The following is a 24,715-nucleotide window of genomic DNA, read 5'->3' as shown; positions in this document are numbered from 1 at the left end:
TAAACCTGGTTTGATGGGTGATGTTAGGCAAATAATTTCAGGCATGCACCTACTTCTCAATCAAAAAAGCAACTCCCATAAAGATCTTTGGGAACAATGTATAAGCAGTATTCCCATTTTAAATAACTGAGATGGATGTTAGCTAGCATGGTTAAGGTGAAGTACTTCAAAGTAGACAAACACTAAAGCCAAAATAAAGCCAAAACTAGCAGAGGATTATAAACTGTATTCATGCTCCAGACAGCTTCAACAGATAGGACACATTTATTGAAACTACAAGGCCATATGAGCAAGCTGCAACTCCTTTCCAGTCAGGAGAAACAGTAAATAATGAAGTAACAATGATTCAGGCTTCTCTGTGTTCCCAAACAAAAAAAAGACACTGTGTGCAATGTGAAAAAATGCTGCTTTCAGGGGAAAAAATAAAAAAAGCAGCTAGAGAAAACACGATATGAGATGCGACTGCTATCTCCTATGATATGGAGTTAAAACCTACATATGTTTCATATGAAACGAACACGTGGAACAAAGTAGGTCTATTAATGAAGAGAGGAGACATATAATTTGTGGTGATTAAATATGACTTGAACAGCAAGCTATTCTTTTTAATATGTTGTCTTCAGGTAGAGGATTCTTAAAGAAAACAACGTACAGTAATCAATTGTGTAAGAGAAGGTAATGGGAATAACCCTCTACACAGATCTGATCTGGCAGAATTTGTTATTTCCTGCACTCAGTTCTAATTGCTACATTTCCAGAAAGAAATCAACACACTGGAAAGAGTTCAGAGAAGTGCAACATAAAATTAATATGGGTTGGAGATACTGATTTGATGAGGAAGGATTTATGAGGATTAAACATGTACAATATAGTCTGGCAAAGTGATTGGGGTGCAGAAGGGAAAGAAACATGAAAACCTTCATAAGTATACGTACAGACACCAGAGGGCAATTACCCACTGCCTGAAATTCAGATGTATGCAGTAAATAAATGACTGCTGGAATGAAATTAAGCACAGGAAACATTACATCGAAGAGCAAGGAGAAACTTTCTACCAGTCAGAGACACTAAGCTCAGACAAAGCAGCAATGCCCACATTTGATCAAAATTACACAAAACTGAAGAAGTACACTGTAAGGAACGTAATCTAAAAGGTATTTTCTACCTCTATTTTCTACCCCAACAAATTCATCCAACAGTTAATTATTGTACTACTATATATGAACTAACATTTATAGAGTGCTTATTATTAAAAGATACAGCCTAATTTATACAAATGTTATAATAAATGACAAAATTATATTCTTAAGTGTTTCTAGTGTTCTAAACTGTATCTGGGAAACAAAGGAAAAGTAGCTGTCAACAGTTACAAGGCAGTTCAGAAAGAAAAGGCTGAATGAAGAACACAGACACCCGGAGTCATGAAAACAAAAGTTCAATTGTTTCTCTGTGTCAGTGATATAATGTATTGTATTAAGGATATAAAGAAAAAACCATAAAAAATACATTGATACTTAAAATAAAAATGCAGCTGCTCTGCATATTGTTGAAATCCCACTTTCAGTTTGGCATCAAATGAAAGAACTACGCTTTTCAGTATTTAGAGGAATCTATTTGTATTTTTGGTCCAATTGGCTACAGGCTGCTGAAAATTGACATGAATTTGAAACTGCTCTCAGCGTAGACATTTTTTTTTTTTTTTTTAAATACATTGTATTCTTCAGAGGGCCATATTCGAAGCCAGAGAAAATACTGGGACAATCTGCAAATGGGACTCCCAGACACCTAACAGGAATCATATGGCCAGGACCCTGTTGGCTGACACAGGACATGTGCACACACAGGAGTACACCTGCTGCTCTGGGCTCATCATTACTCAAGCGTCACTCACACTTCAAAGCAGAGCTGCACAGAAAATGAGTGTGAGATTTACAGCATGTCAGCTTCTCCACTGAAACTGCCCACGTCTTTTGTTACCCCTCAGGCAACGTCCCTTTCCTCTGAGAGCGTTTACACCAACAGCTGCTGTGCCATAAATCTAGACCCTCACCCTCCAAAGTTTTTCATGTAACCGTACCCTTGGATTTAGGATCTGTCAGGACAAGGTGCATTTAACAATGTATTAGTCAATGAGCATCCATAAGCACCCTGAAACAATGAAAGTGGTGTCCAAAAAACCAAGGCTGTACATGATAACCTTCCCCTGCTACAGCTATAGAAGAGGTTAATCACAGCCAGGTGCTGGCAGAGCTCCTTAAGTGAGCACTCCCAGTCTGTCCCTGGCAGACTCTGCTTGTTAGCAAAGATGTTAAAACAAGAGGGTCCTTCCTAACCTGCTTTGGCCATAGGGAAATCCTGGATGCTGAGACAGGCAGATCAAAAGAGACCTTAGCACATGGGTGATCTGCAACTAATAATCTTCTTCCATTCTTCCTGTACCTGCAGCTTCCTAAACTGGGTGCAGGGGTGCCCACAAAGAAAAAAATCTACAAGCACAGCAGAAGTTTATAAACTCACTCATCCTGCCAGTGGCAATGCAGCCACCAGACAGACACTTGTATGAGCCACGGGTACGAGCTCTCATTGTCACCAGCATGGGCAGAATCCCTAGCAGATCTGGAAACCTGGTTTTAAGAGGCACTTCTCTGTAATTAAAACCAATTTAAGGGGCACAGATGCTTGGGAGATTTATTTTACACAGTGGCAGTCTACTGTAGCATTGTGCAAAGCATCATAGAAAACAAACATGAAGTTCTTGGCAATAGTTTCAAGCTGGGCAAATTCACTTCAGGATGACAAAACCACAGCACAACCATTCAGCAAAAATAAATACCCCCAGTCATCCCTCCTCTTCCTGCCCCCACCAAGTTCTGAGTCATACACACTGCTAGTATCTCTTGCTTTCGTTTTTTTATTTTATTCTATTTCTGTCTCTCACTAAGAGATGTAAATCTTCTTGTCTGCTACTACATTGGAGTGAAACACAACAGCTGAAGAGATGGCCCATAAGCAAGAAAGATCGTAGGTGAACATCCATTTTGCTCTTCTTAAACACTGTTTTTAGCTCACACATTCCCAATTCCATCAGATCACCTTCATATAGAAAAGTTGGGTAGAATTCTGGTAACATGCATGTTATTAAAAAGGCCCACTTGAGCAATGAAACAAGTTTTGGACTAAATGGAAAAGCATGTTACAAATGAGGCCATAGCAATGACTGTCGAGAGCTGAACCAGCCTCCTAGGGAAGATATCCTAATCAAACAAGTACATGTGCATTTGAAATGTAGCAAAGCATGAATTAACACTGCAGGGCTCTAATTTAATTTTGTCTGCGGGGGAGACCTTCCCTGCAGCACTCCTTCAGTTGGGATGGCATCAAAAGTGGGGAGGAAGAGTCAAATTTGCAGTGGAGGAAGAGTTTTATTTCTGTTTCTTTTGGCTATCCATCCAATTAATGGCAAAATTTAATTAGAATGGTAGCTGAGAGGAACTGAAATAAAATCCCCGATTCTAAATATATGCAACTTGATTTGTATTTCTTTCTTCTGCCTTCTGTTTGGAGCTCTGTGCAAGAGCAAGCACATTCCTTAATTTCAATTGTCTCTGCTCACCTTGTGTGTTGACACCCTTCATTCTATTTATGCTCCCTGTACTGAATCCTCTATTTCCTAAAGCAGGAAGCATTTGCTTTGGATCTGAACGAATATTTTGGGTTTAGTCTTCATATTGAATGTCTGTCACTTAACTGATGAAAGCCAATTTTTATCAGAAAATTGTTCTATATATTTAACTCCTTGTTTTGACAGACAGAAATGTCATGTTCCCAGACACACTTATGCTGTATTTACAGGAAATAAGTAGGCTACAATTTTTGCTATTAAATATAACTAAGGCTTATTTTTTTAGAAGAATACTTACTAATTTCCTAACATCCATAGATTTTATAATGTATTTTTATCACACAGCTTATTGCCAACTTACAAACTTCGCTATATTTTGTGAAGGGCCAAAGACAGCTATATACATACCTTTTCCTTTGGTTTAATTACAACCGACAAATGCCTTAACACCAAAGGTCCATCTATACTGTAAGTGAAGTTAACATTTTCAAATGCTATCATTCCTTGGCTTGGCCATTCAGGTGGTGGATGCTTGTTGGTCTCCCAAGGGGCTTCCTTTTCAAGTTCTGTGTATTCCATTACTCTTTCTACCGATATCATCTGAGGGGAGAAAAGAAGACATCTATAAATAAATCATATACATTGCATGCATATATCTGAATGTGTGTACTTTTACTATAAAGACTCAAAACAAATTATTCCAGAGTTTTTCTTTTAAGCACAGTTAAGAGTATTTATCAGCCTATGCTAACATTTTACAGCTGAAAAAGTGGAGAGAATGCATCTCATGTCCTACTACAGACCCTAGTCCATCACGATACATAAGCATATGTTTCTAGTCAGTGGGATTAATTACAAATCTAAGTGCATGAACATTTAAAAAATTAAGCTATGAGTGTTGTCTGTCAGTCTTGGCTAAGGTGACACCATTACATTGGGGTTTTTTTAAGACGAAGCTAGAAATGAAACTGTCATTTGAGGTACAGGCAGACAAAACGCCCCCCAGCAAATCTATCATTATTGTTAATTTTAGCAGTTATTAAACATGACTTCATAACTTCTAAAAAAGGACTACATGTATTTCCTAGACTATGGTCAGCAAATCATAATTACAAGCACCTTCAATTATCAACACAACACAAAACCAAACCCAAGATTATGTTCAGTATGTTCTCTTTATGGTTTTGGTTTTTTCGTTATTTTTTTTTCTTTCTTATTTATTAACTTGAGAGTAAACAGACCAGTAAGAACATGGTAGTAAATATTAAAAAATTGGTGGATGGCATTCTGCTATATTTTAGTAAACAATTCCCTCAGGTAAATATAAACAAATACTTTCAAATATTTGCTAACTTAAAACCAGTAGGAACATATAAGACTTTACAATGAATTAACAGGGCCTTAAAATGCCACAGGGGATCTAAATAAAAATTACAAATGCAAGAATAAAAAATAAATTAAAAATCCCAAATCTAAAAAAAAAATCTTACTTATAGAGAGGTAATTTTATCAAAGTGCAATGCAATTGTCTATGCTGTAACTAGACAGTCTCTGCTGTAAAGGGACATTATAAAGCCTCCCTTAATATGAATGGAAAGGGACAGTCACTGGGTACAATTAATCTCAACAGACATTCAAAATCATTCAGACAAATTATACCCTAGAAGAGGCTGTTTTTCTTAACAGACTGTAAGTGGTGCCTCAATAGCTTGCTAAGGTATTAATGTTCTAATTTAATTAAGAAGAATCCCATCCTTAAGGCCTCATGTCACAACCATGAAAAGGAAGAAATAAACATTACCAGGTTTTCAACTTCAGCACTTTGTCTAACACCCCACTGGAACGTTCCCATGAGGGTGATTGCATAGGATAAAGCCAAACCAACCTGCCCAGCATTCAAAGCTGCAGAACAAAGGAAAAAGAGAATCAAATAGGTACACTGGTAATTACATGAAACCCTAGTTAACTTCACTTTCATGAGGTTACTTACATGATGGAGGAATCACAGCCAGAAGTTTGTTTGGTTACACAGTACTTGCCACCTGTGCAATGAGTAGCTCCAGGCAGAACAGCTACTTGCTGCATTTTTTTTAGGTGCGTTTTGGAAATCGTCTGTATATTTAAAAAAGATAATCCTAATATGCCCTGACCTGGCATTTCATCTAAAAACTGAGGTCTAGTCTCAAGACTATACTTTCAGAGCTCGCTAGGGTCATCTCTATCTGGCTGAGCATTAGCAACTTTTCTTTTTTTTTCTTAGGGAATTCACTTTTTCCTAAAGCAACCTGCCCCTAAACTTAAGAAAAAATGAGATTAAGTTGATTTCCAAGTAAATTAGGAACATTTGCATCATTTTTAAGTGATCGCATAAAATAACAGGACAGAGTATTTCTGTCCCTGTTTATATAAACATTTATTATGTTCAATGGGTCTGCTCTTACTAAATAAATACATCCTGTCTACCCCAGTACTAAGCATGACTGTCCTCTGACTTACTTGAATTTTACCCTAACATAGTTCTATTGAGTTCAAGAGAGATACTCCTTATCCAGAGGCAAGGAAAGATGCAGGACCATTGTTCTGACTTGTCTTTTTGCATTCTAGTAACATCAAACCTGGTTCAAAATTTTCTGTGTTGAGCAGAACAGAGCGTCCAAATGTTAAAACACACATGCATATACAGAACTTATCCAAAGGAAAAAGAAAAGAAACAAAACCAGCAAATTAGCACTAATTTTCATGTCCAAGATAATTACTTCTTCCTTCATATTTTAGATGACTATCTCATTCTAGTACATCTAATTCAATTACATCCTGGATGATGCATATATTAATGACAGTTCATGAGTGACAGTGAACACAAAATGTATTATTATGAGGTGATTTTCTTTCTGGAACTGGCCTCTCTTGCTGATCCAAGATTATTAGAAGAGTATCCCTGGGAATTCTAGCTTGCCTTTTGACCTACTGTGCCATGCGTAGTAAGGAAAAAAACTTTTCAAGAGGCAGCTCTGTGGGTGTTTCAGTATGAAAAGCAAAGCCCTGTAGGCACAAAAAAAGAAAGGCAAAGGTGGGGGAAAAGAGAAAGGTTTATTTGTTGTTATTACTCTGAAAGCCAGAACCTCAAAAGTGAAGACTAGAGATCTGCAGGTTTGTTTGCACATTTGGGAATGATGGCAGATGCATGCCTAAGCCCAGAAGATGTCTGAACTGCATCCAGTATTTGCAGGAAAGCAGATACAGCCCCAATGCCCTAGACTGAGGAAGAGATCATGATCAAGAAAAAACCATTTAACTTAATTACAGTCCTTAAACAATTAGAAACAGCAAACTGAAAAAGAATTAGGTATTACTGTACATGGTAATTACTGGGTGAACTTTTTCTAACATCTGTACTTACTCTTGGAGAGAACCAGGGAGCCAAAAGCGACTACTATAACAAAAATGGCACAGATGGCATCCAGACGTACAGCAAACCACCTCGAGGTCGTCAGAAATAGAAACCAGGCCTCTAAAAGGTATTTTACAAAGATATAAGAACGATGGATTATTAGAAAACTGAGCTGTATAATTATTACTAAATTAATTTATGTTAATAATATAAGTTGTTGAAAAATACAACCATTGCTGTCTTCAAGTGAACATCTTATGGACTGACAATGATCAGAATATTGTCCAGTTTTCCATAAACACAGCCTAACCTAGTTTTCACAGTAATAGAGCAACCACATTAGCAAGTGTAACATACACTAATAGTGAGAAAAACAGTCAAGGCCTGAAGCACGGCCCATTTATTTAAAATGGAAGCTTTTTTCCATTTTTTTCTTGTTTAAACTCCAGTGGACTTGGACTTCTACAAAAACCAGAAGTGCAACTACATCTTCTTTAGCTGGAATACAGTCTATAGGTTTTTATCTAGAACATATTACAACACAACTGTCACAGCCAAGTCTTCAGAAGGCAGCTGCAGCTCTTTAATACAGCCAGTGGGTCCACAGAGCTATTTACTTGTCTCAATGTACCCATCTGCTTCAGGAAAGCTCACAGGTGGACAACTCCACTAAGCATTCACATCCAGGTGTCCACAGTTTGGTGCTAAATTCCACCCCAGATAGATATGCTACAGTGCAAGATACAGAAGACAGAAGGAAAAGAGAATTGCAACACAGAAGGCAGATGTTTGAATTCAGGGCTAAAGCCAGAAGTCAAGTAGCCATAACAAAGTATGGCATTATTTATTGCTCAGGCTGCAGTCAGAGAAATAGTTCCAGCTGCTACCAAGCCACGGCAGTGTCTCAGGTTAGCATCTCAGCCCTTTCTCAATTGCTTGTCACCCATCCATGCTGAAGTGCTGTTCCAACTGTTTAATGTTCTTTAGCTCCTAGAAAAGATTCAAACTACAAAAAACGACTCTTTCATAAAAAAAGGGAGGAGGTAAGTCTGGGTTTAAGCAAGTTGATTTTGAATAGCCAGATTTGAATAACCATATCACATCAGTAATTCAGCCAACAGAAGGCCAGGAAAGCAGTAACTCTGGGAGAATAGTGGAGGGAAGGAGTGAGGATGACAAGAGGTAGCCCAGTTCCAGAGCTGCCAACCTCTCAGTCCCATTGACATCAACCCTAACTGCATATGCCTGACCAGTGGTTTCATTAGACAAAAGACATCTGGTGTGGTGCAATGGACAGCCATAAGCTTAAGCATGTGGAATGATATATACAGAAAAGAGTGCTATATCAAGTCACAATCCTAGTTCCAGAAATGGAATTCACTGTGATAATTGTTACCTCTCTGAAACCCAGGAGCAAAGTGACCCTGAAAACAGCCTGTGATAGCTTCTTGGTGACATGAAAGGTCACTGTGGTGCAACAGTGTAGTCATAAGACCAGGAAAAAGGACACTGGGGTTATAGATTTTTCAGCTCCATGGTTTTGCTCTATTGGTCCTGCTGTCCATTCTGAAACCTCCCTATGTGACCAGGGTCACTGTGCATGCACGAATACAGCATTCATGGGGACTAACAATGTGATGTAACTTCTGACAAGTTGTAAGCTTGCTTATAGACATGTTAGTCAAACTGCAGTGTATTTAATATGAAATTCACAAGCATTCCTAAAAAAGGGTTTGAAGCAAGCGTCCTGTTTCCCAGGCTCAGCCCTAAACAGAGGTCAAAAGCACTAAACCAAACCATTGCTGACTGGGAGATCCTTCTGCAAGGCAGGGAAAAATTTAAAACTCTTTGGGAGACTTAGGAACAAAGGACTGCAACTATGTGAGCTATTATGAAAGGTAACTTCTTCTATCAGCTACTGTTCACATACACTTAGTACCAAAGAACCACTCAGGGTAGAATCAGCCTCAGCAGGACCATATGTCAACCTCCTGCTCAAAGCAGTCAGCTCTGATCTCAGACCACGTTGCTCCATGCATTATGCAGTTCAGTCTTGAGAACCTCCCTGAATGGAGTCTGCACAACAGCTCTGGGTGGCCTGTTCCTCTGCTTGACTCTCCTCATGGTAAAAAAGCTTTTCCTTGTGTCCAGGTTGAACTGTTCTTGTTTCAACTTACACCCATTTTCTTGCTTCTCCCACCACATAACAATGTGAAGAGCTTGGCAACCTTTTTGGTAACATCCTTGCAGGTACTGGAGGGCAGCTATTCAGTCCTGCCTAAGCCTTTTCTTCTGTGAGTTGAACAAGCCCAGTTTCCTCAGCCTCTCCTTATGGGAAGACATTTACTCTTAGTCCCCTGATCATCTTAGTGGCCCTCCTCACTGAATTCTCTGCAGTTGGTTAAAGCATTTCCTCTGTATCTGGGGATCCAAAACTGGATCCAGTATTCCAGATGTGGGAAAACAAGTGCTGAGAGGGCTCCTGTAATACAGTCCAAAATGTCATTGGCCTTCATTGCTGCTTAGGCACACTGCTGGCTCGTAGTCCCTTTAAGGACCAAAACCCACATACCCACTAAGCAAGGTGGTATACCCTGAACACTCTGGTGGGAAAGAGACCAAGATGAAGTACGTAGGTACACGAGAGTCCAACTTTAAGCACTGAAGTTCTATCTCAAAAGTAGGTTGCTGAACTGTCCAGGAGGGGTGTTGCTGACAGTTTTGTTGGAGTGATGCATAAAATTGACTGGAAACTAATGTGTCTATGTTCCTCAGACCTGACCTTAAAATACATGAAAACATTTACTTTGAAGTTCTTGGTCCTCTTTTATAGCGAAACATTTATATGTCCTAAAGATGTATTTTAACAAAAAGTTTAAAAACAGTTTTGTGTTCCCTCATTATCAGATAATACTAAAATTGATTTGGTCAGATAGGTAGCACTTTGAAAATACTAATACATGGCAAGCTTAATGCTAGAGGTGCCACCCTGGAAGATGTGTTTTCCTTTCACAAGTTACTAGGCTCAATGAACACAATTCTACAGGCTGTGATAATTTGTACTTCATCAAATATCAACTGGTGTGGTCTGATCTGAAGCCTTAGATGTCTACAAATTACAAAAAAGCCACAGAATATACTTGTGTGTCTTATGACAAAGGAAATTCAAGATCTTACCTAATAAACATAAAATTGCCAACTTGCATTCTGCTGTATCTTGAAAAACACTGCATTCTGTCATTTAAATGTTATCTATTGCAAAGAATTGAATTGCATCCCAAACCTGACTTATACCACCCATGTTTGCAGTATTTTACACCTTCTTTCAATATTAATACCATATATGAGATTTGAGGCCCTAAAGATGTTCAAAGTGAAAACCAAGTGAGATTTATCAAAGTTTTCCAAGATTATTTATGTTAATCATCTCTGCCCAATCTTAACCCACTGCTTAATACTAAATGCTTCATAATATAGCTCCCTCTCTTATTAATGATGGAACCCAGGAAAACATCAAAAAATATTCTTTAAATATTCTTATCAGTCATACTTTAAAATGTTTATCTTAGACATTGTTAAAACATAGGCATGGATATCTCAAATTATATTACAGCCCAAAGAAAAGTCTCAAAATCTAGAGAGATAATAATGTTTTTGTTCTATTAGAGAAATTTTACCCTAAAGAGTGAAATGCACAGCTCCTACTGATTTTAATGTACATTATGTATCTGTCACTGAGGGTATAAGATATTTCCCTCCTGCAGAGCAAAGTATTTGATTTTTCCATCAATTCATCACAAACCTGAGTGAAGGTCTTGGTGTGCATCAAATAATTTTTGAAATCTTTCCTCTGCTTTCAGAGCCCGAATAGTCCAAAGGCCCTGGAGGGATGATGACAAGTGGGAGAACACTGGACTTCGAGCTATGAAGGGAAACGAGAGTAACTTAGCAGTAGCTGAAGGACAATATTTAATTCTTTTTGTACCATCCTGATTTTTAATCCTACTATATATTTATCCATACAAACTACTGTACTACATTCTTTTAAAATAAATATGCAGTATCTTTAACCAAAGTCCTTACTCAGAATCAGTCAGACAGCCAAGCAGTTTCATTTATACAAAAATGTCTTGTGTTTTTAACAATAGCTGTCAATGAAGAAATTAACTGAACTTTATTAATGACACAAGGCATCCGTGTTTGTTATTCATAACACTTAGTATCTCGTATCCTACTCAAGCTAAAGTCAAACACAAGAGTCAAGTTAGAAATACAAGTAGTACATGCATGCAAGGTCTCAAAGACCAGTGAGTTAGCATGTTTTTAACTAGTATTACTTACAGATAGTTAAAGAGACATACCCACTAAGGTTTGTCATTACACAAGCCAGAGTTAAGCATGTAATTCACTAGTTGAGAACCAAGGCAGTAAGGAAGTTATTTGCATAGAAAAAAAAAAATCTTTGATGGATTGTCTATAAAATACTAGCATTTCAAATAATAGCAAGCAGGGTTCAAACTACCATTCAGTCCCACCAAGCTACATACTTGTGGATTCTAGACGTTTAATATCTCTTGAAGTGTCTAAGAAATATCGTCGAAGAAAAATGAAAAGAATAAATAGTGGAATTAAGGGGATGAGTATCCAAGGAATCACTGCCACAGCCACAGACACCACACCAAAAATCTGTAGGAGGGTCTGCAACACAATAGAAACAAAATAAAAAAAATATTTGCCAGAAGAATTCAATTTAAAACAAGTATAAAACTATTTAACACTATTGAAACACTTAAATATTTAAACATAACTACCAAATTTAACAGCGGATGCATTGTATAACATATGAGAGACACCTTTAAGCAACTTGGAAGAATTAACAGTAATATCTAAATTGATTAATTGTGCAGTTTATGGTTTCTTTTGCATTATTTGTTCTTCAAGAAATGTCTTTACAAAACTGGCTGACAACATCACTGTCTATCTTTGTGGACTATACTGTGACTGCTACAACAAAGTGATGGTTGATTAATGAAAGAGACAATTGATCTTTAATGGACTCAAGTGATGTGGTGAATCAGGGATATGTTTTTTCACTACAGGTAAAAAGAAACTGTTGAAAGTCTGACTTTGAGTTGAAAGACTTGACAGCTGGAGGAGTGACCATAAACACAGGCTTGTAACTTTTTCCTAAAAACTTAGTCCCATTTAGAAGTGAAATGGTATCAGAGAAAGTGGGACATGTTACAAATGAGAAGAAAATCTTAGAACACTGCACAGGTGTTGTAAGAGGCTAGTTTTACCATTTACTTCAGAGTATGAGATGAACAGCTGGGCTAAACTTGAATTTACTCTGAGAAAACTACATATATTGTGGAATGAAGCTTTGTTGCTTAGGACAGTGGAACCTGGCTCAAATTTCTGAATTAAGTCTCCCATTTCCTGCAAACCACGTCACATTATTCACACCAAACTTTCAGTTTGAATGGACTATGAAAAGTCCATTCAAATGGACAAATTTTCTTCAGAAGCCCAGCTGTGTATGTATGTATGCCAGAAGTCCTGGCACACTGTGTGTGCACATTTCCTATTAGGGTGTGCACATTTCCTATTTAAAAAAAAAAGGGAGGAAGAAAAAAAATATACAAAAAGTACACCCCCCCCCTTGTACAAAAACCAGGCAACTGAAATTCTAGTTCAACATTGAATTCCTGTACTATTTCTAAAATGTTTTCATTGTATTGATCGCGTCAAGGCCACCTTCTTCAGCACCACATGTGACACACAAATAGATTTCAGCTGAATTTTGTGGTTGCTAGATTTTTGCATGTCAAAAGTGCATTTGCCACCACTGTGTCCCAAGAACACATGTCTTACAGGAAAAAAAAAAAAAAAAAAAAAAAAAAAGGCTTACATCCCTTTGTCTGTGAACCAAGTAGGAAAACTTATATAACACATCAACTAAGGTTGGATACCAGGGAGCTACCTGGAGTTTCAAACATTTCTGATGGAAGTGCCTGCTGAACTTCTGGTAGCTCCCACCCACACACCCTAAAAGCCAAAAGTGAGCCCAACCTTTTCCCCTACATCTACTTTTTCTTGAGGCTTTACCCTAATTTCAGCTGACCAAAGAGCAAACCCACACACTTTACACTGCGTGAATCAGCATAATTTAGTCTTCAGCTCGAGGCAAGATCCTACTTAGGTCACGACAGAAAACACATCACTGTAACAGCCTAGCACCTCACGGATCCTGAAAGCACATTATTGTGTCTCATAAATCTATTAAGGAGAAATGCTATACAGAAGGAGGTCTAGATGAAGCTACATTTCTCCTCTGCTGTTCATCTGTGGGTTTAGGTGTTGACAGCATCATGTTGTTTGACCTTCCAGATACCTACAGTAGATTGCAAATGTTTTACCTGGATTTCATCACAGGTAGTCATGGTGGCAGCGAGAGTGCAGGGTATTTCACTTGGATAAATTATGCAGGTGATTATGTCAGCACAAAGCAAAACAAAGCAGTGCTGCCATCAGTCTTTCTCTGCCTCCTACTTCTCCAGTTTTTTAAAACCCCATATGCATATTTAGTTTTTATTGTGGGATGAGAAGAAGGGAAATAAAGACTCCTGACCTACTCTAAATTTTTTCCTGTTTAGATCCCTGCTTTACCCAGTACTGCTTGTTGCCTTCGCCAAGCCTGTCAGTCATCCACACGCTAGCTCAATTCTAAAAGGTCCTTCATCTCCATCCTCAACAGCAAATGGAGATAGCAGTATGTTGCTTCCTTCTGACAGATCACTACCAAATCTGCTTTACATGCCTGCTCCCTTCCACTTCTCCATCACGCCCTAGAAAGTCACAAAAAAAGAAGCGTCTGAAGAATTTCTGCCTCCTCAAACCATCAGCTGCAACCCTGAAGTGAAGCATCAAGAGAAGACTCTTCAAGGAAAAGAATTCCAAAGAAAATAAAATGTTTCTTAACAAAAAAATAAAACCCCCCAAAGTGAAGTTTTAGTGATGATAATTGACAATATTTTGCAAACTGCTGGTGGGGGTGGGAGTAGGACTATGAGGATACAGCTCACATAAACAAAGCCTTGCTACGGCAAAAATACAGGGAAGGAAAAGATGGTTAGGATGACTAAAGTAAAAATCTGACACCGCCTTTGGAAGGAATTTTAGATGAGCCTGCACCACCTTATCATTAAAAAAATTTATGATAGGGTGGATCAGTCATGTGTGTTGTTTTTTTGGAAAACCAAACTTGCATATAAATTAACTCTTAATGAAGTAGTCTGAAAGCCAGACACAACCATTTGCAGACTATAATCATGTAGTTACTTTGTGAGGTAAGGCAAAGGCTTTAGTTCCCTAGTTTCACAAGAGACTACTAACCCCTTGAGCTGGACACTTCTAGTGCAGTCATTGTATGCAAGCAGAAGAACCCAAGATAATCAGAAGGCTGATGATAACGATAGCATGAGCAGTCTGGCTGCTTTCCTCTCTGCAGACAAGCAGCGAGCTAGGCATTCAGTCTGACAGGAGGAAATGCTCAGGACTGGATATCTAGACCTTGTCTAGCAGAATCTACTTACAAGTGAAAATTTTACACATGCAAGATTTCTCAATATTAAGAAGTATGTCCTACAAAAAAATCAGCATCTTCTACTGTATTTCCTAATTCCAGCATTTAAAATCCTATTTAATGACCATGCAGAACACAACGGCCAAATTAGAAAAAAAATAGGAGCTGAATAGTTTATAGCTACCTGCACAGTATTGGAAACAAGGCCACCTTACACAAAAGCCTACAGATGCACAAGCCACCAAGTCTGAAAAGCCCTGGATGCAGAAATCCGATTTGCGTCCAAATGGAGCCATACTGATCAACATGCACCTTCCAATTTGCTTCAGTCTCCCTGAAGAAAGAAGAATCTTTCCACTCCCAGACTGCACATACTCTACCCTGCATCATTCTCTTGCTTGCGAGAGTCCTCAGAGATTTCCCTCGTGCTTTGGTCAGCCACTCCATTTTTCCTCAAGAAATCTCTTGTATTACCCTCCCAATGCAGCAAACATAACCTCCTATGAACCTCTGGGGAAGTGAATGCTCTGATCAGCACATTCACTTGCGAAACATGTGCTTTCCTTTCATCTTCTGATCACCTACATTTTCCTAATTCTTGTATGTGCTGAGAGGGAAATCCTGGGGTTTCTATCTCAAATAGAGGTCTTGCTCTAAGAAGAACCAGGTATTACTGTACCACAACCATAGAACAGAGGAGCATTTAATGCAAAACAAAGAAACAATACAGGAAAAAAAAATCTGGAGAAATACGGGAATTATACGCTATAACCCATACATAAACCACAAGCTATAATATTTTCTCTTTCTTGCAGAAACTATGCCATTTATATGATGTTACAAATTTGATGACAAATTGTAAGCTGCAACTTTACATTAGTAAAGTTGACAGGACAAAAATGCAAAAGCAAAATTAAGAGAACTGAAGATGTCTCATAAGAATGTTTACCAGTGGTACAAACCACTGCCATTTCATTTCAGTTATACCCTAAGCTCAATATTTCATGTTTGTCTCAAGTACTTCTCTGAAAAAGGCACCCAGCCTTTACAAAGAGATGTTTTGAACACCCCAGCTCTGCCAGCACTTTGTTCCAGTGGGTAGGTACTGTCACTTCTTAATTCCTCTATTGGACTTTAAGCACCTACTGATCACCTTTTCTCTAAAGAGACGGAACAATCAGATCTTTGAGGTCCTCCAATTTCTTTTCTTTTTTCCTGTAAATGGACCTTAAAATTTGTTACATCTTTTATCAAATATATGCATAATTGGCACTATGCAGCTGTGTGTCTGCCTAAGTGACCAGTGTTATGTGTGATGCTCATCTGTGTTTAACAGCTATGCAGGAGCAGCTGCCATCTCAGGAACCATGCCATCCTGGACTTGCAGCTGGTGATCTGGTAGGATCTCTAATGCACAAGAGGAGCCCCAGGGTTGGGATTTCAGGCTCAGAAACCTGAATGTGGGAGTCTGCTTGTGACCTACATAGCAAGGTTCCTATCCTGTTTGGCTAACTTTTAAGTGGATCCCTAGTTATCCTATTTCTCAATACAGTCCACCAATTGTATTGACTGGATGCCCTCTGATTACAGCAAAGCATCTGAAGCCCAACAAGCAGATACCTACATTTTGATGACTGACTCTGTAGTCAAAGCCCACTCAGGAACTGTGGTGTTCCTTGACTGGTTTTACCAATATTTAAGCAGAAGTCAAACACACCTACCCTCCAAATTCCTACTCCTCGGACCCCAGTATGCATTCCCAAGGGTTTTGTTAACCCATGGATACTGCCATAAAACCATACAAGTATAAGAATAGCAGCAGTGCATATCCTGCATATTCTGAAACTCAAGTTTGCAACCTTAGCTGCAATAACTTATGGCACCCTCAGTCAGGTTGGGCTGTCTGAAGTAAAGCCAGGCCAAGAAACTACAAAACCCTACTCTGTTGATACTTGCTTGGCATCACCCTTCCTCCTCTTCCCCTCCCCCTGACTGAAATTATTTCCTTGTTGGCTCTGCCAAACAACTGCACACAAAGTCAATCCCTAATTCAGTTCTGACATTTTCTTTTTTTCCTTGAACACTTAAAAAAACCCGAAAAAAACCAACAAAACAACATGCTTTTTCAAGCCAGACCATTTGGACTGACTGTCCTGCAGCTCTGTTAAAACACAACTGCAGAGGCTTCTGGTTGAACTGGCACACCAGAGGACAGGCTTCCCCAGGGAGGAGACATTGCAACCAGCAGATGAGAATGATAAAGACTTCACTTGGGCCAGCTGCATCCAGCAGAGCACACTGAACCACATCATAGATTTTTTTGTGTGTTTTTCTCCTTTATTACTAAATAAAAGAAAAAAAAAAAAAAAGGAAACATCCAAATAGAAATGCATTACCTTTGGACTGTAATCTCAGTACATAAACAGGCCTACTTTGTTTTACTCATTTAAAGTGGCAGAATTGAAATATGTAATCTTATCTTTAAACTACCTTTTTAATAAAATTTATGGTTTGAGGTATTTTTCATAATTGGTTAAAAAAAAGTACGTATGGCTGTTTCTACTATTGCTTGTGTCAAGCTGTCAAGAACAGATTTATCTCAGGAGAAAAAAGCAATGAGGACTTAGGAGTCCAGGAGAAGGAGTGTTGCACATAACTCCAATATTCAAAAGACATCTCAGGTGTGGTCCTTTTCTAAAGCAACCACTGACAGCAACCTTTGACAAGAATGACAGCTCTCAGCCAGTGTTAATTTAGCTATAGTAAAATGTGCATCCCTGAGTAAACTGGGAGTATAAAGTCAAGACAACTGAAGCATGGAAAGAAGGAAAAAAAAGACACGGTTGGGAAAGCACTGAAAATTGCAATTTCAGATAATATGAATGAAAGAAAAAAGTAAGAACTAAATACCACTACCTCTCAAAGCTTCAAAACCAGCAAGCTTTTCTTATCTTCTGCGAGGTATCCTCTCCTTCTCTGAATCCTGCTATTTGCAATTAGTCAACAAGAAGTCACCTAAGTCATGCCACTGCAAACAGGCAGAATGTATCTGTCAGATACACCACAGAAATGTACTCAAAATTCTCAGTCACATCCTTAATGCTAGTACCTTCTCTTTGTTCTTCTCTCTGTAAGAGAGTCTTTCTGGATCATCGTTTTTCTAGGCAAAGAAGCGTACACTTAGCTACTCAGGGCAAATGTTTTCTGTGCCACCAACATACTCATTCATTTGACTTGGCGTGCATTTTGCCATTAAGTGAGAAGCCTTAATATTTGTTTGAGATCACAGACAACTGTGTCCAATTGTTCTTTTAATAAGTGACCTTATAGTAAAAAGGGTGTTTTCTTTAATACGTTGGCATTGTTACCATTCTCTTGTATTTAAACAGCATCCGGCCACTCATTTCTTACCCTACAACAAGGCCTGGAAACAGGCGCTCTGGGCACCCTGGCCCAAGATGCATTACTATCTTTTGCAGGTTTCAATACCTATGGCAGCTCTCAAAAATCACAGTCCATATGTTGCCTAAGACTTCTGGATACTGATGCTTTTGAAATAGATGCATAATCAAGCTTGGGATTTGGTGATCTGACACTCAAAATACTCCTCTCTGCATTCTATTCCTACATCATATAGAGGTTATTTTCCTTTTTATAACTGTTTCTCCTCATTCCTCTAAGACGCTAGTTGCCACGGTCACAAGTTACTTCCAGCTAATAAACATTCTTCATGAGAAGACAAGCTTTTATCAGTGTCACAGCTATGGCCTTTATCTATCTATCTATCTATCTATCTATCTATCTATCTATCTATCTCTACATGCAGCTCCTGTTCCTACCCACTGTACATGGAAACCAATACTGTCAGGCAAAAAAGGACAGAGCCAATACCCATTCTTGTCAATGGCTATGGGCAATATGTTATTCTATTTATAAGCACTTAAAGCTTTAAGAAGACCTCTAATTTCATATTCCCAGATGCTTTTCTTCTACAGGACCACACACCTCTAGGCAGTTGGGCACAAAACATGTTCTCAGTGATTTCAGCAGCAAGGCACAACTTAGCAATGAGTATCTATGTAACAGCAAGAGTTGCTATTCTTGAAGCTACAGAGAGTTTGTTATAGTTTAATTGTATCTGCCTATAAAATTATATAAAAAGCTAATATATTTCATTGTTGAGCAGTGCTAGGTTTGTTGTATTCTCCCATAAATGTCCACAGTCCCTGGCTATATTCTTACATTGACCTTCTCCCAAGAAAAAAACCTGTACACAAAAAAACCCTATTCATATAAAATATAGTGGTCTTTGTACCGTGACAAATATATCTTCCTGTGGAACACCTCAGGTGCCAAGCACAATTTGACATGGCAGCATGAGGAAACAGCATTAATCAGAGAGTGTAGCACATGCACACACATGCTTTGTTTTCTCAGCAGTTCTTGCCAGAACCCGCCTGAAACAATGCAGAAAAATGTCTGGCAGCAGCCAACCTCCTCGAAGTTACTCCTCTTCTCAGGTAGAGGAAGGCATCCCTTTCTGTTGTATTAACTTGAGAGATTTTGTGACTTATATGCAAACAAGGACTCAGACACTCCCCACTACCATCAAGTGTGGTCACTTTGCTGGCTGTTCCACTTCCTTCAAGATTCTCAGAGCAATGCAGATTTTTATATTGCTGCTATCTGTCCCTGCTGTCAAATTACTGTTTTTTTTAAAAGGAAAATAAAGAATGGCTTGATAATTTTTGCTCCCCTTCTACCACTTAGATGCCATTTCCAGAACTTCTCACCAGCTGCATAAGCCCAAGACAACCCCACTGAGCACAGACCCTGAAGAAATCAAAACATTTGATTCAAAACCAGGTATTTTTCTTTCTAGCACTACTACAAATGGTGCATTTCCTACTTTTTTCATATTTCTAAAATAATTTTTGTCTTTCAGTGATAATAATTACTTTTTTTCCACAGGAAGGGGCACATATACAGAGACCTTAATACAAAAAAAGAGAACAAATATCTTACTGTTTTCAAGCTATTAGATTGCAGAAGGCAGATCATTCAAGGCTAATACAAGATTATGCAAAAAGTGGATCGTAAGATGACTGGGAAGGGACAAGCCTTTTGAGATCTACAGTACAAAACTGTGAATACTGGGGTACTGAAAAGGGAATGGCCCACAGAAAACAGCATTTCCTACTGCTACAGCCTGAGAAAGACCACTGGCTTAAGCAGACCACAGCTGTGACTCTGCATGGCATTATCTCATGTCCCTATCTATGGCCTGATCTATTAACTTCTTGCTAAAATATTGCCCCATTTCTGCGAGGAATTTCCCTGAGGTAATGATGATATCACTACATATTGGCAACACATCCAGTGGGCTTGAGAACACCCTCAGCAAGTTTGCTGATGACACCAAGCTGCATGGTAGAGGTGACACACTGGAGGGAAGGGATGCCATCCAGAGGGACCTTGACCATCCTGAGACCTACGTAGGCTCAAGCAAACTGCATGAAGTTCCATAAGGCCAAGTGCAAGGTCCTGTACAAGGGTCAGGGCAATCTCAACCACAAATACAGGCTGGGAAGAGAATGGACTAAGAACAGACCTGAGGAAAAGGACCTGGGGGGGCACTGGTTGATGAGAAGCTCAACATGACCAATGCATGCTTGCAGCCCAGAAAGTTACCCATATTCTGAGCTGCATCAAAAGAAGCGTGGCCAGCAGGTCAAGGGAAGTGATTCTCCCCCTCTCTGCCCTGATGAGACCTCACCTGCAGTACTGCTTCCAGTTCTGGAGCCCCCAGCACAAGAAGGACATGGAACTGTTGGAGTGAGTCCAGAGGAGGGACACAAAGAGGATCAGAGGGCTGGAGATACTCTCTTATGAAGACGGTCTGAGAGAGTCGGGTTGTGCAGTCTGGAGAAAAGAAGTCTCCAGGGAGACCTTCCAGTACCTGAAGGGGGCTTACAGGAAAGCTGGGAAGGGCCTAAGGAAAACTTTTCAGAAGTTTATTTATCAGAAAATATCAACAAATACACACTAAATACATAGCTGATACAAGGTCTGACCCTAAAATCCGAACTTGCAACGAGAAAAATAAAAAATTGTTTTTCTTGGTATTACGCTGTATTTAATAGAAGGAGAAACTGAATCAGGTACGAAAGCCAACATGTTTTCAGTTTCAGAAGGCAAGATTGAAATGCATTATTTCAGCATAGAACTGATTTTCATAGTAAGAGAGCTCTGCATTAGAATGATTTCAGAACCCAGTAAGAAAAATAGAAAGTAAAAAAGACTTAGGGACATGATTTGGGAAGAAAACGCATTAACTCAGCATTCTGTTCTTCCACAGAGCAGGAACAGCCATTATGAAACCCTTGAAAAATCCTTAACACACACACACACACACACACACACACACACACACACACACACACACACATTTTTACTATTTCAAGAGAGCAATCCAAATGAATCAATTTTTTAAAATGATACAAAACTATCTTCTACTGTAGATGTGACATAAAGAGGCATTATCTCCCCCAAAGACATGTGGTGTTCAGTTCCCAGCTGAACTCTTGTGTTTTGCTGTAGGAAAACGCCCACACTGCAGCCTCTACCTTTTGAAGAACAAACTTCTCTGGAGTTTCCAAATCAGCTGCAGAATTCACCAGGCAGCCACATATCAACTTCAGCAACAAAAGAAGTTCTTACGTTCTCCACAAGATGCACACATAGCCCTGGCAGCACATTTCTATAAGATGCAGTCTTTTTTTCACTAAAGATAATTCCTTGTCCCACGTGTTTGTTTTGGGTATAAATATGCATAGTAATTTAACATGCACCAGCTACGTGGCTTAGTAATTCAAATTACCTCCAAGTTTCTCCTTCCTTCTTGAATCAAAAATAAAATCTCCAGTCTTTTTGCAAAACAGAGAAATCCTAATTTGTTTGTAAGCACACACTGTCCTATCTATAGTATATCAGTAGTTTAAGGCAATCTAGAAGATTTGTACTTATCACCATTTGCAACAGGATTGTTACACTCTGTGACTGACAGCAGAATTAGAAGATTTTCAGTTACTGTGAAGTGTTAGAAATGTTAATAATCTTTAGAAGTCTTAAAATAATAATCAGTTTGAGCTACAGTTGTGAAAGGTTGCAATAATGGTTAAATACCTAGAAATAATAATAAGATTTTCTACTCTGTCACCAAAAGCAGTAGTATACATAAACAGACTGGAGAAAAACTGAAGGACACAAGTTCACTTACACAGGACACAAGTTCACTTACATCAGAGTATTTCTTTGCCCCCTTTCACAGTAAGAAAAGCAAACAAGTAAATACCTTACAGCAGATATAAAAAGCCCCAGACAAAAGGACTCTCTCTTTCTCTCTCTGGAACTTTTACAAATTCCACCTTAATTGAAAGGGGGAAAATTTCCACACCACACAGAACTGAGTCACATCACTGGACTTCCATACAACTATCCTGCTTTCTGCTAGCTGAAAATGCATCGAGAGTAATCTGATCAAGAAAAGAGAGAAGTCAATTTGGAGAAGAGCTGATTTAAACCTGACTGAAATTTGCTATTTACAAGTTTCAGCTGGACATATCAAAACACTGCAGGAACAACTACATTTTTGTCTTCCTACCACTAAGCCACTCTCTGTTCAAAATGTCAGAGAAGAGGAAGATTTCATCACACAGTGATCACATGCTATTGACCAAGAAATACAGAAGACAGAATTCCCAAGTACCATATTTAAAACAGCAGTTTTCCACATTTCCTTGAGAAAATGGAAGGAAAAGCACAGTAACAAAATTATCTACGTATTAACTATATACATAGAAAAGTAAAAAATGGAAAGAAGAAAGATTTAAGAAAAACAAGAAAAGCAGACAAGTGGTTAAAGAAAAGGAAGCAAGTGGCAAAAAGGTAATGAAATCACATTTTTCAGTATTATTTTTTCTTCCTTCTCATGTTATATAATTGGTTACGTTTTCAGATTTTATTAATAGCAAGTAAATACAAACTCTAGAATATTAAAAAAGCTACCTCATGCTTCCCAACTAACTTGCTTTGTTAGTGCAGTGATACCTGTTTCCTTGACACTGACACACGGAGAACTCATTCATCTACAGAATCTTACCAAGATCCTACACATTAATGCAGACAGGAAAAGTAGATAAGGTAAGGGAAAGGATTGGACTGGATTAAATGACTGCTATAGTAAGAACAGAACTTCAGCCTTCCCTAGAGCACCAGGAAACATGTCCATGTAAACAGGAATCCACTTATTTGCAGTGACTCCCAACTGTGTTTTTTCCTACACACATACCAACAGTCTGAGTAAGTACACAGTCTGTATAATGCAAGACACATATTCAAAGGCATGGGATGACAGGTACAGAGTAAAGACTAGCAATAGCTTTGGGATAGATTATCTCACCATCAAGAAGACTAATTGGCTACTGGGATTTAACAACCAAGGCATTCAAAGACAGAGGAATGAAAGGTCAATAAAGAACTGCATTATTTAGACAAGTGTCTGCGCTCAACTCACAGCTCCTGCATGTTGCTCTTGGAGACACAAGTGCAACCCAAGCCTCCTCTATCTCCCACCCTTTTTTTTTTTTTTGGGGTAGGGAGAAGGTGGGATGGTGATGACCAAGCAGACAGGATGGGCCATTTTTTTAGTTGGTTGGTTGGCTAAACAACACAGTATATAAACTCTTGCTTTTGAAGAAAATCACAAAACTGAAAGCATATGTGAATATCAAATGACAATACCAAAAATTAGGATTTTATCATAATGAAAATTTTAACCTGTTCTGCAACTAGAGCTCAAAAGTAACCGAAGGAAAAATACAAACCTCTACTATTTTTCTTTTATGTTTTAACTGGTCTTCCATGAGGCACTAGCAAGATGCTCTGTAGTATGTAACTTGGGAACGTACACTTAGACCAGTTCCACAGAGAAAAAGTTTGGTGAGATTTCAGTAGTCAGCTGTCACCAATCAAATGGGGTTTGAAACATATTTATTTATTTATTTATAACCTAAACCTCAGCACAGCTTACAGAATCTGGTGATTTAACTATCAAATAAAACTACCAGGTTTCAGCAGAAGGGAAACCAAAAGGTGTCTTCAAGATAAAGGTCTATTCTACTTACTAGGCTAAAGAGGATATGCTGACATTTAACATACATGCCACCCTGGCTATTTTCTAACAACGTATTTATTATCATATTTTTCAAATGCACACATGCAAACACACAGAAAGAACTGTTATTTTATGAATAAAAATCTCTTAAGGCTCACACGTTCATACATACAAAACCTGGCTAAACTGGAAAACAAAAACCAACGCAACAACCCCCCCAGCACATCACCTCTCCCAGAAATCACAAAATAACAACGTCATTGTTAAACTAAAAGATCCAGGAATTCCTGCTACACACTTTCCCTGACATCTTCACACAATAAAATGCAGGGGTCAGTGGTACTGAAACAAGGAACGGCAGTTCCACCCTTGTGCACATAGGAAAGCAAGTGACCCAGGCTATTATTCCAGTCTGAGGCACTTTTTGTTCCTAATATCCAGATGCAGCAGCTTTTTTTTTTCTTTTCTTTTTTCTTTCTTGCTTTTTTTTTTTTTTTTTTTTTTTTAAGAAATGACTGGGGACACCTCCTTCACATTTTCCTTTTCTTCAGCATTTTCACTTCATAAAGCTGCAGTCAATGTGTTTTGTGTGTGGTGAGAAGGGAATGGCACATTCAGTGGTGGTCCCAGCCACAGCCTACATTGGTGGCTCAAGTAGTCTCAGGATTAGGTCTTTGTGTGTGATGAAAGGATATGAAAAGTCACTTATTTAAACTCAGTCAAGCTGTTGATTTTGGGGAGGAAAAAGGTTTTGCAATTCAGTTTTCCTCAATAAATCACTGCCCTTTTCCAAGGGCAGCTGCAGATAGTTCACATGTTCACAGTGTTCTCCAGAAACAAAACAGATCATGATTTTTTTTACCCCCAATCCAACACAGGGGAAGAAATCAAAATGAAGGGGCCATCACAATGTTATTAAAATTCACTAGAAACTTAAGCAAA

The 24,715-nt window shown here is 38.6% G+C and overlaps 1 protein-coding gene across 1 annotated transcript in view; it reads right to left on the bottom strand.

Moving 5' to 3' along the window:
• Positions 1 to 24,715, bottom strand: part of ABCC4 (ATP binding cassette subfamily C member 4) — a 145,875-nt gene that overhangs the window by 33,244 nt on the left and 87,916 nt on the right. Inside the window, 5 exon segments of the mRNA XM_030460300.1 lie at positions 4,031 to 4,222; positions 5,424 to 5,524; positions 7,023 to 7,133; positions 10,816 to 10,935; positions 11,561 to 11,711. Of these exon segments, the coding sequence (XP_030316160.1) occupies positions 4,031 to 4,222; positions 5,424 to 5,524; positions 7,023 to 7,133; positions 10,816 to 10,935; positions 11,561 to 11,711 (675 nt within the window).

Source organism: Calypte anna, chromosome 1 (genome assembly GCF_003957555.1).
Source record: "Calypte anna isolate BGI_N300 chromosome 1, bCalAnn1_v1.p, whole genome shotgun sequence".
Lineage (NCBI taxonomy): Eukaryota > Metazoa > Chordata > Aves > Apodiformes > Trochilidae > Calypte > Calypte anna.
This window is presented reverse-complemented; position numbering and strand designations above follow the sequence as displayed.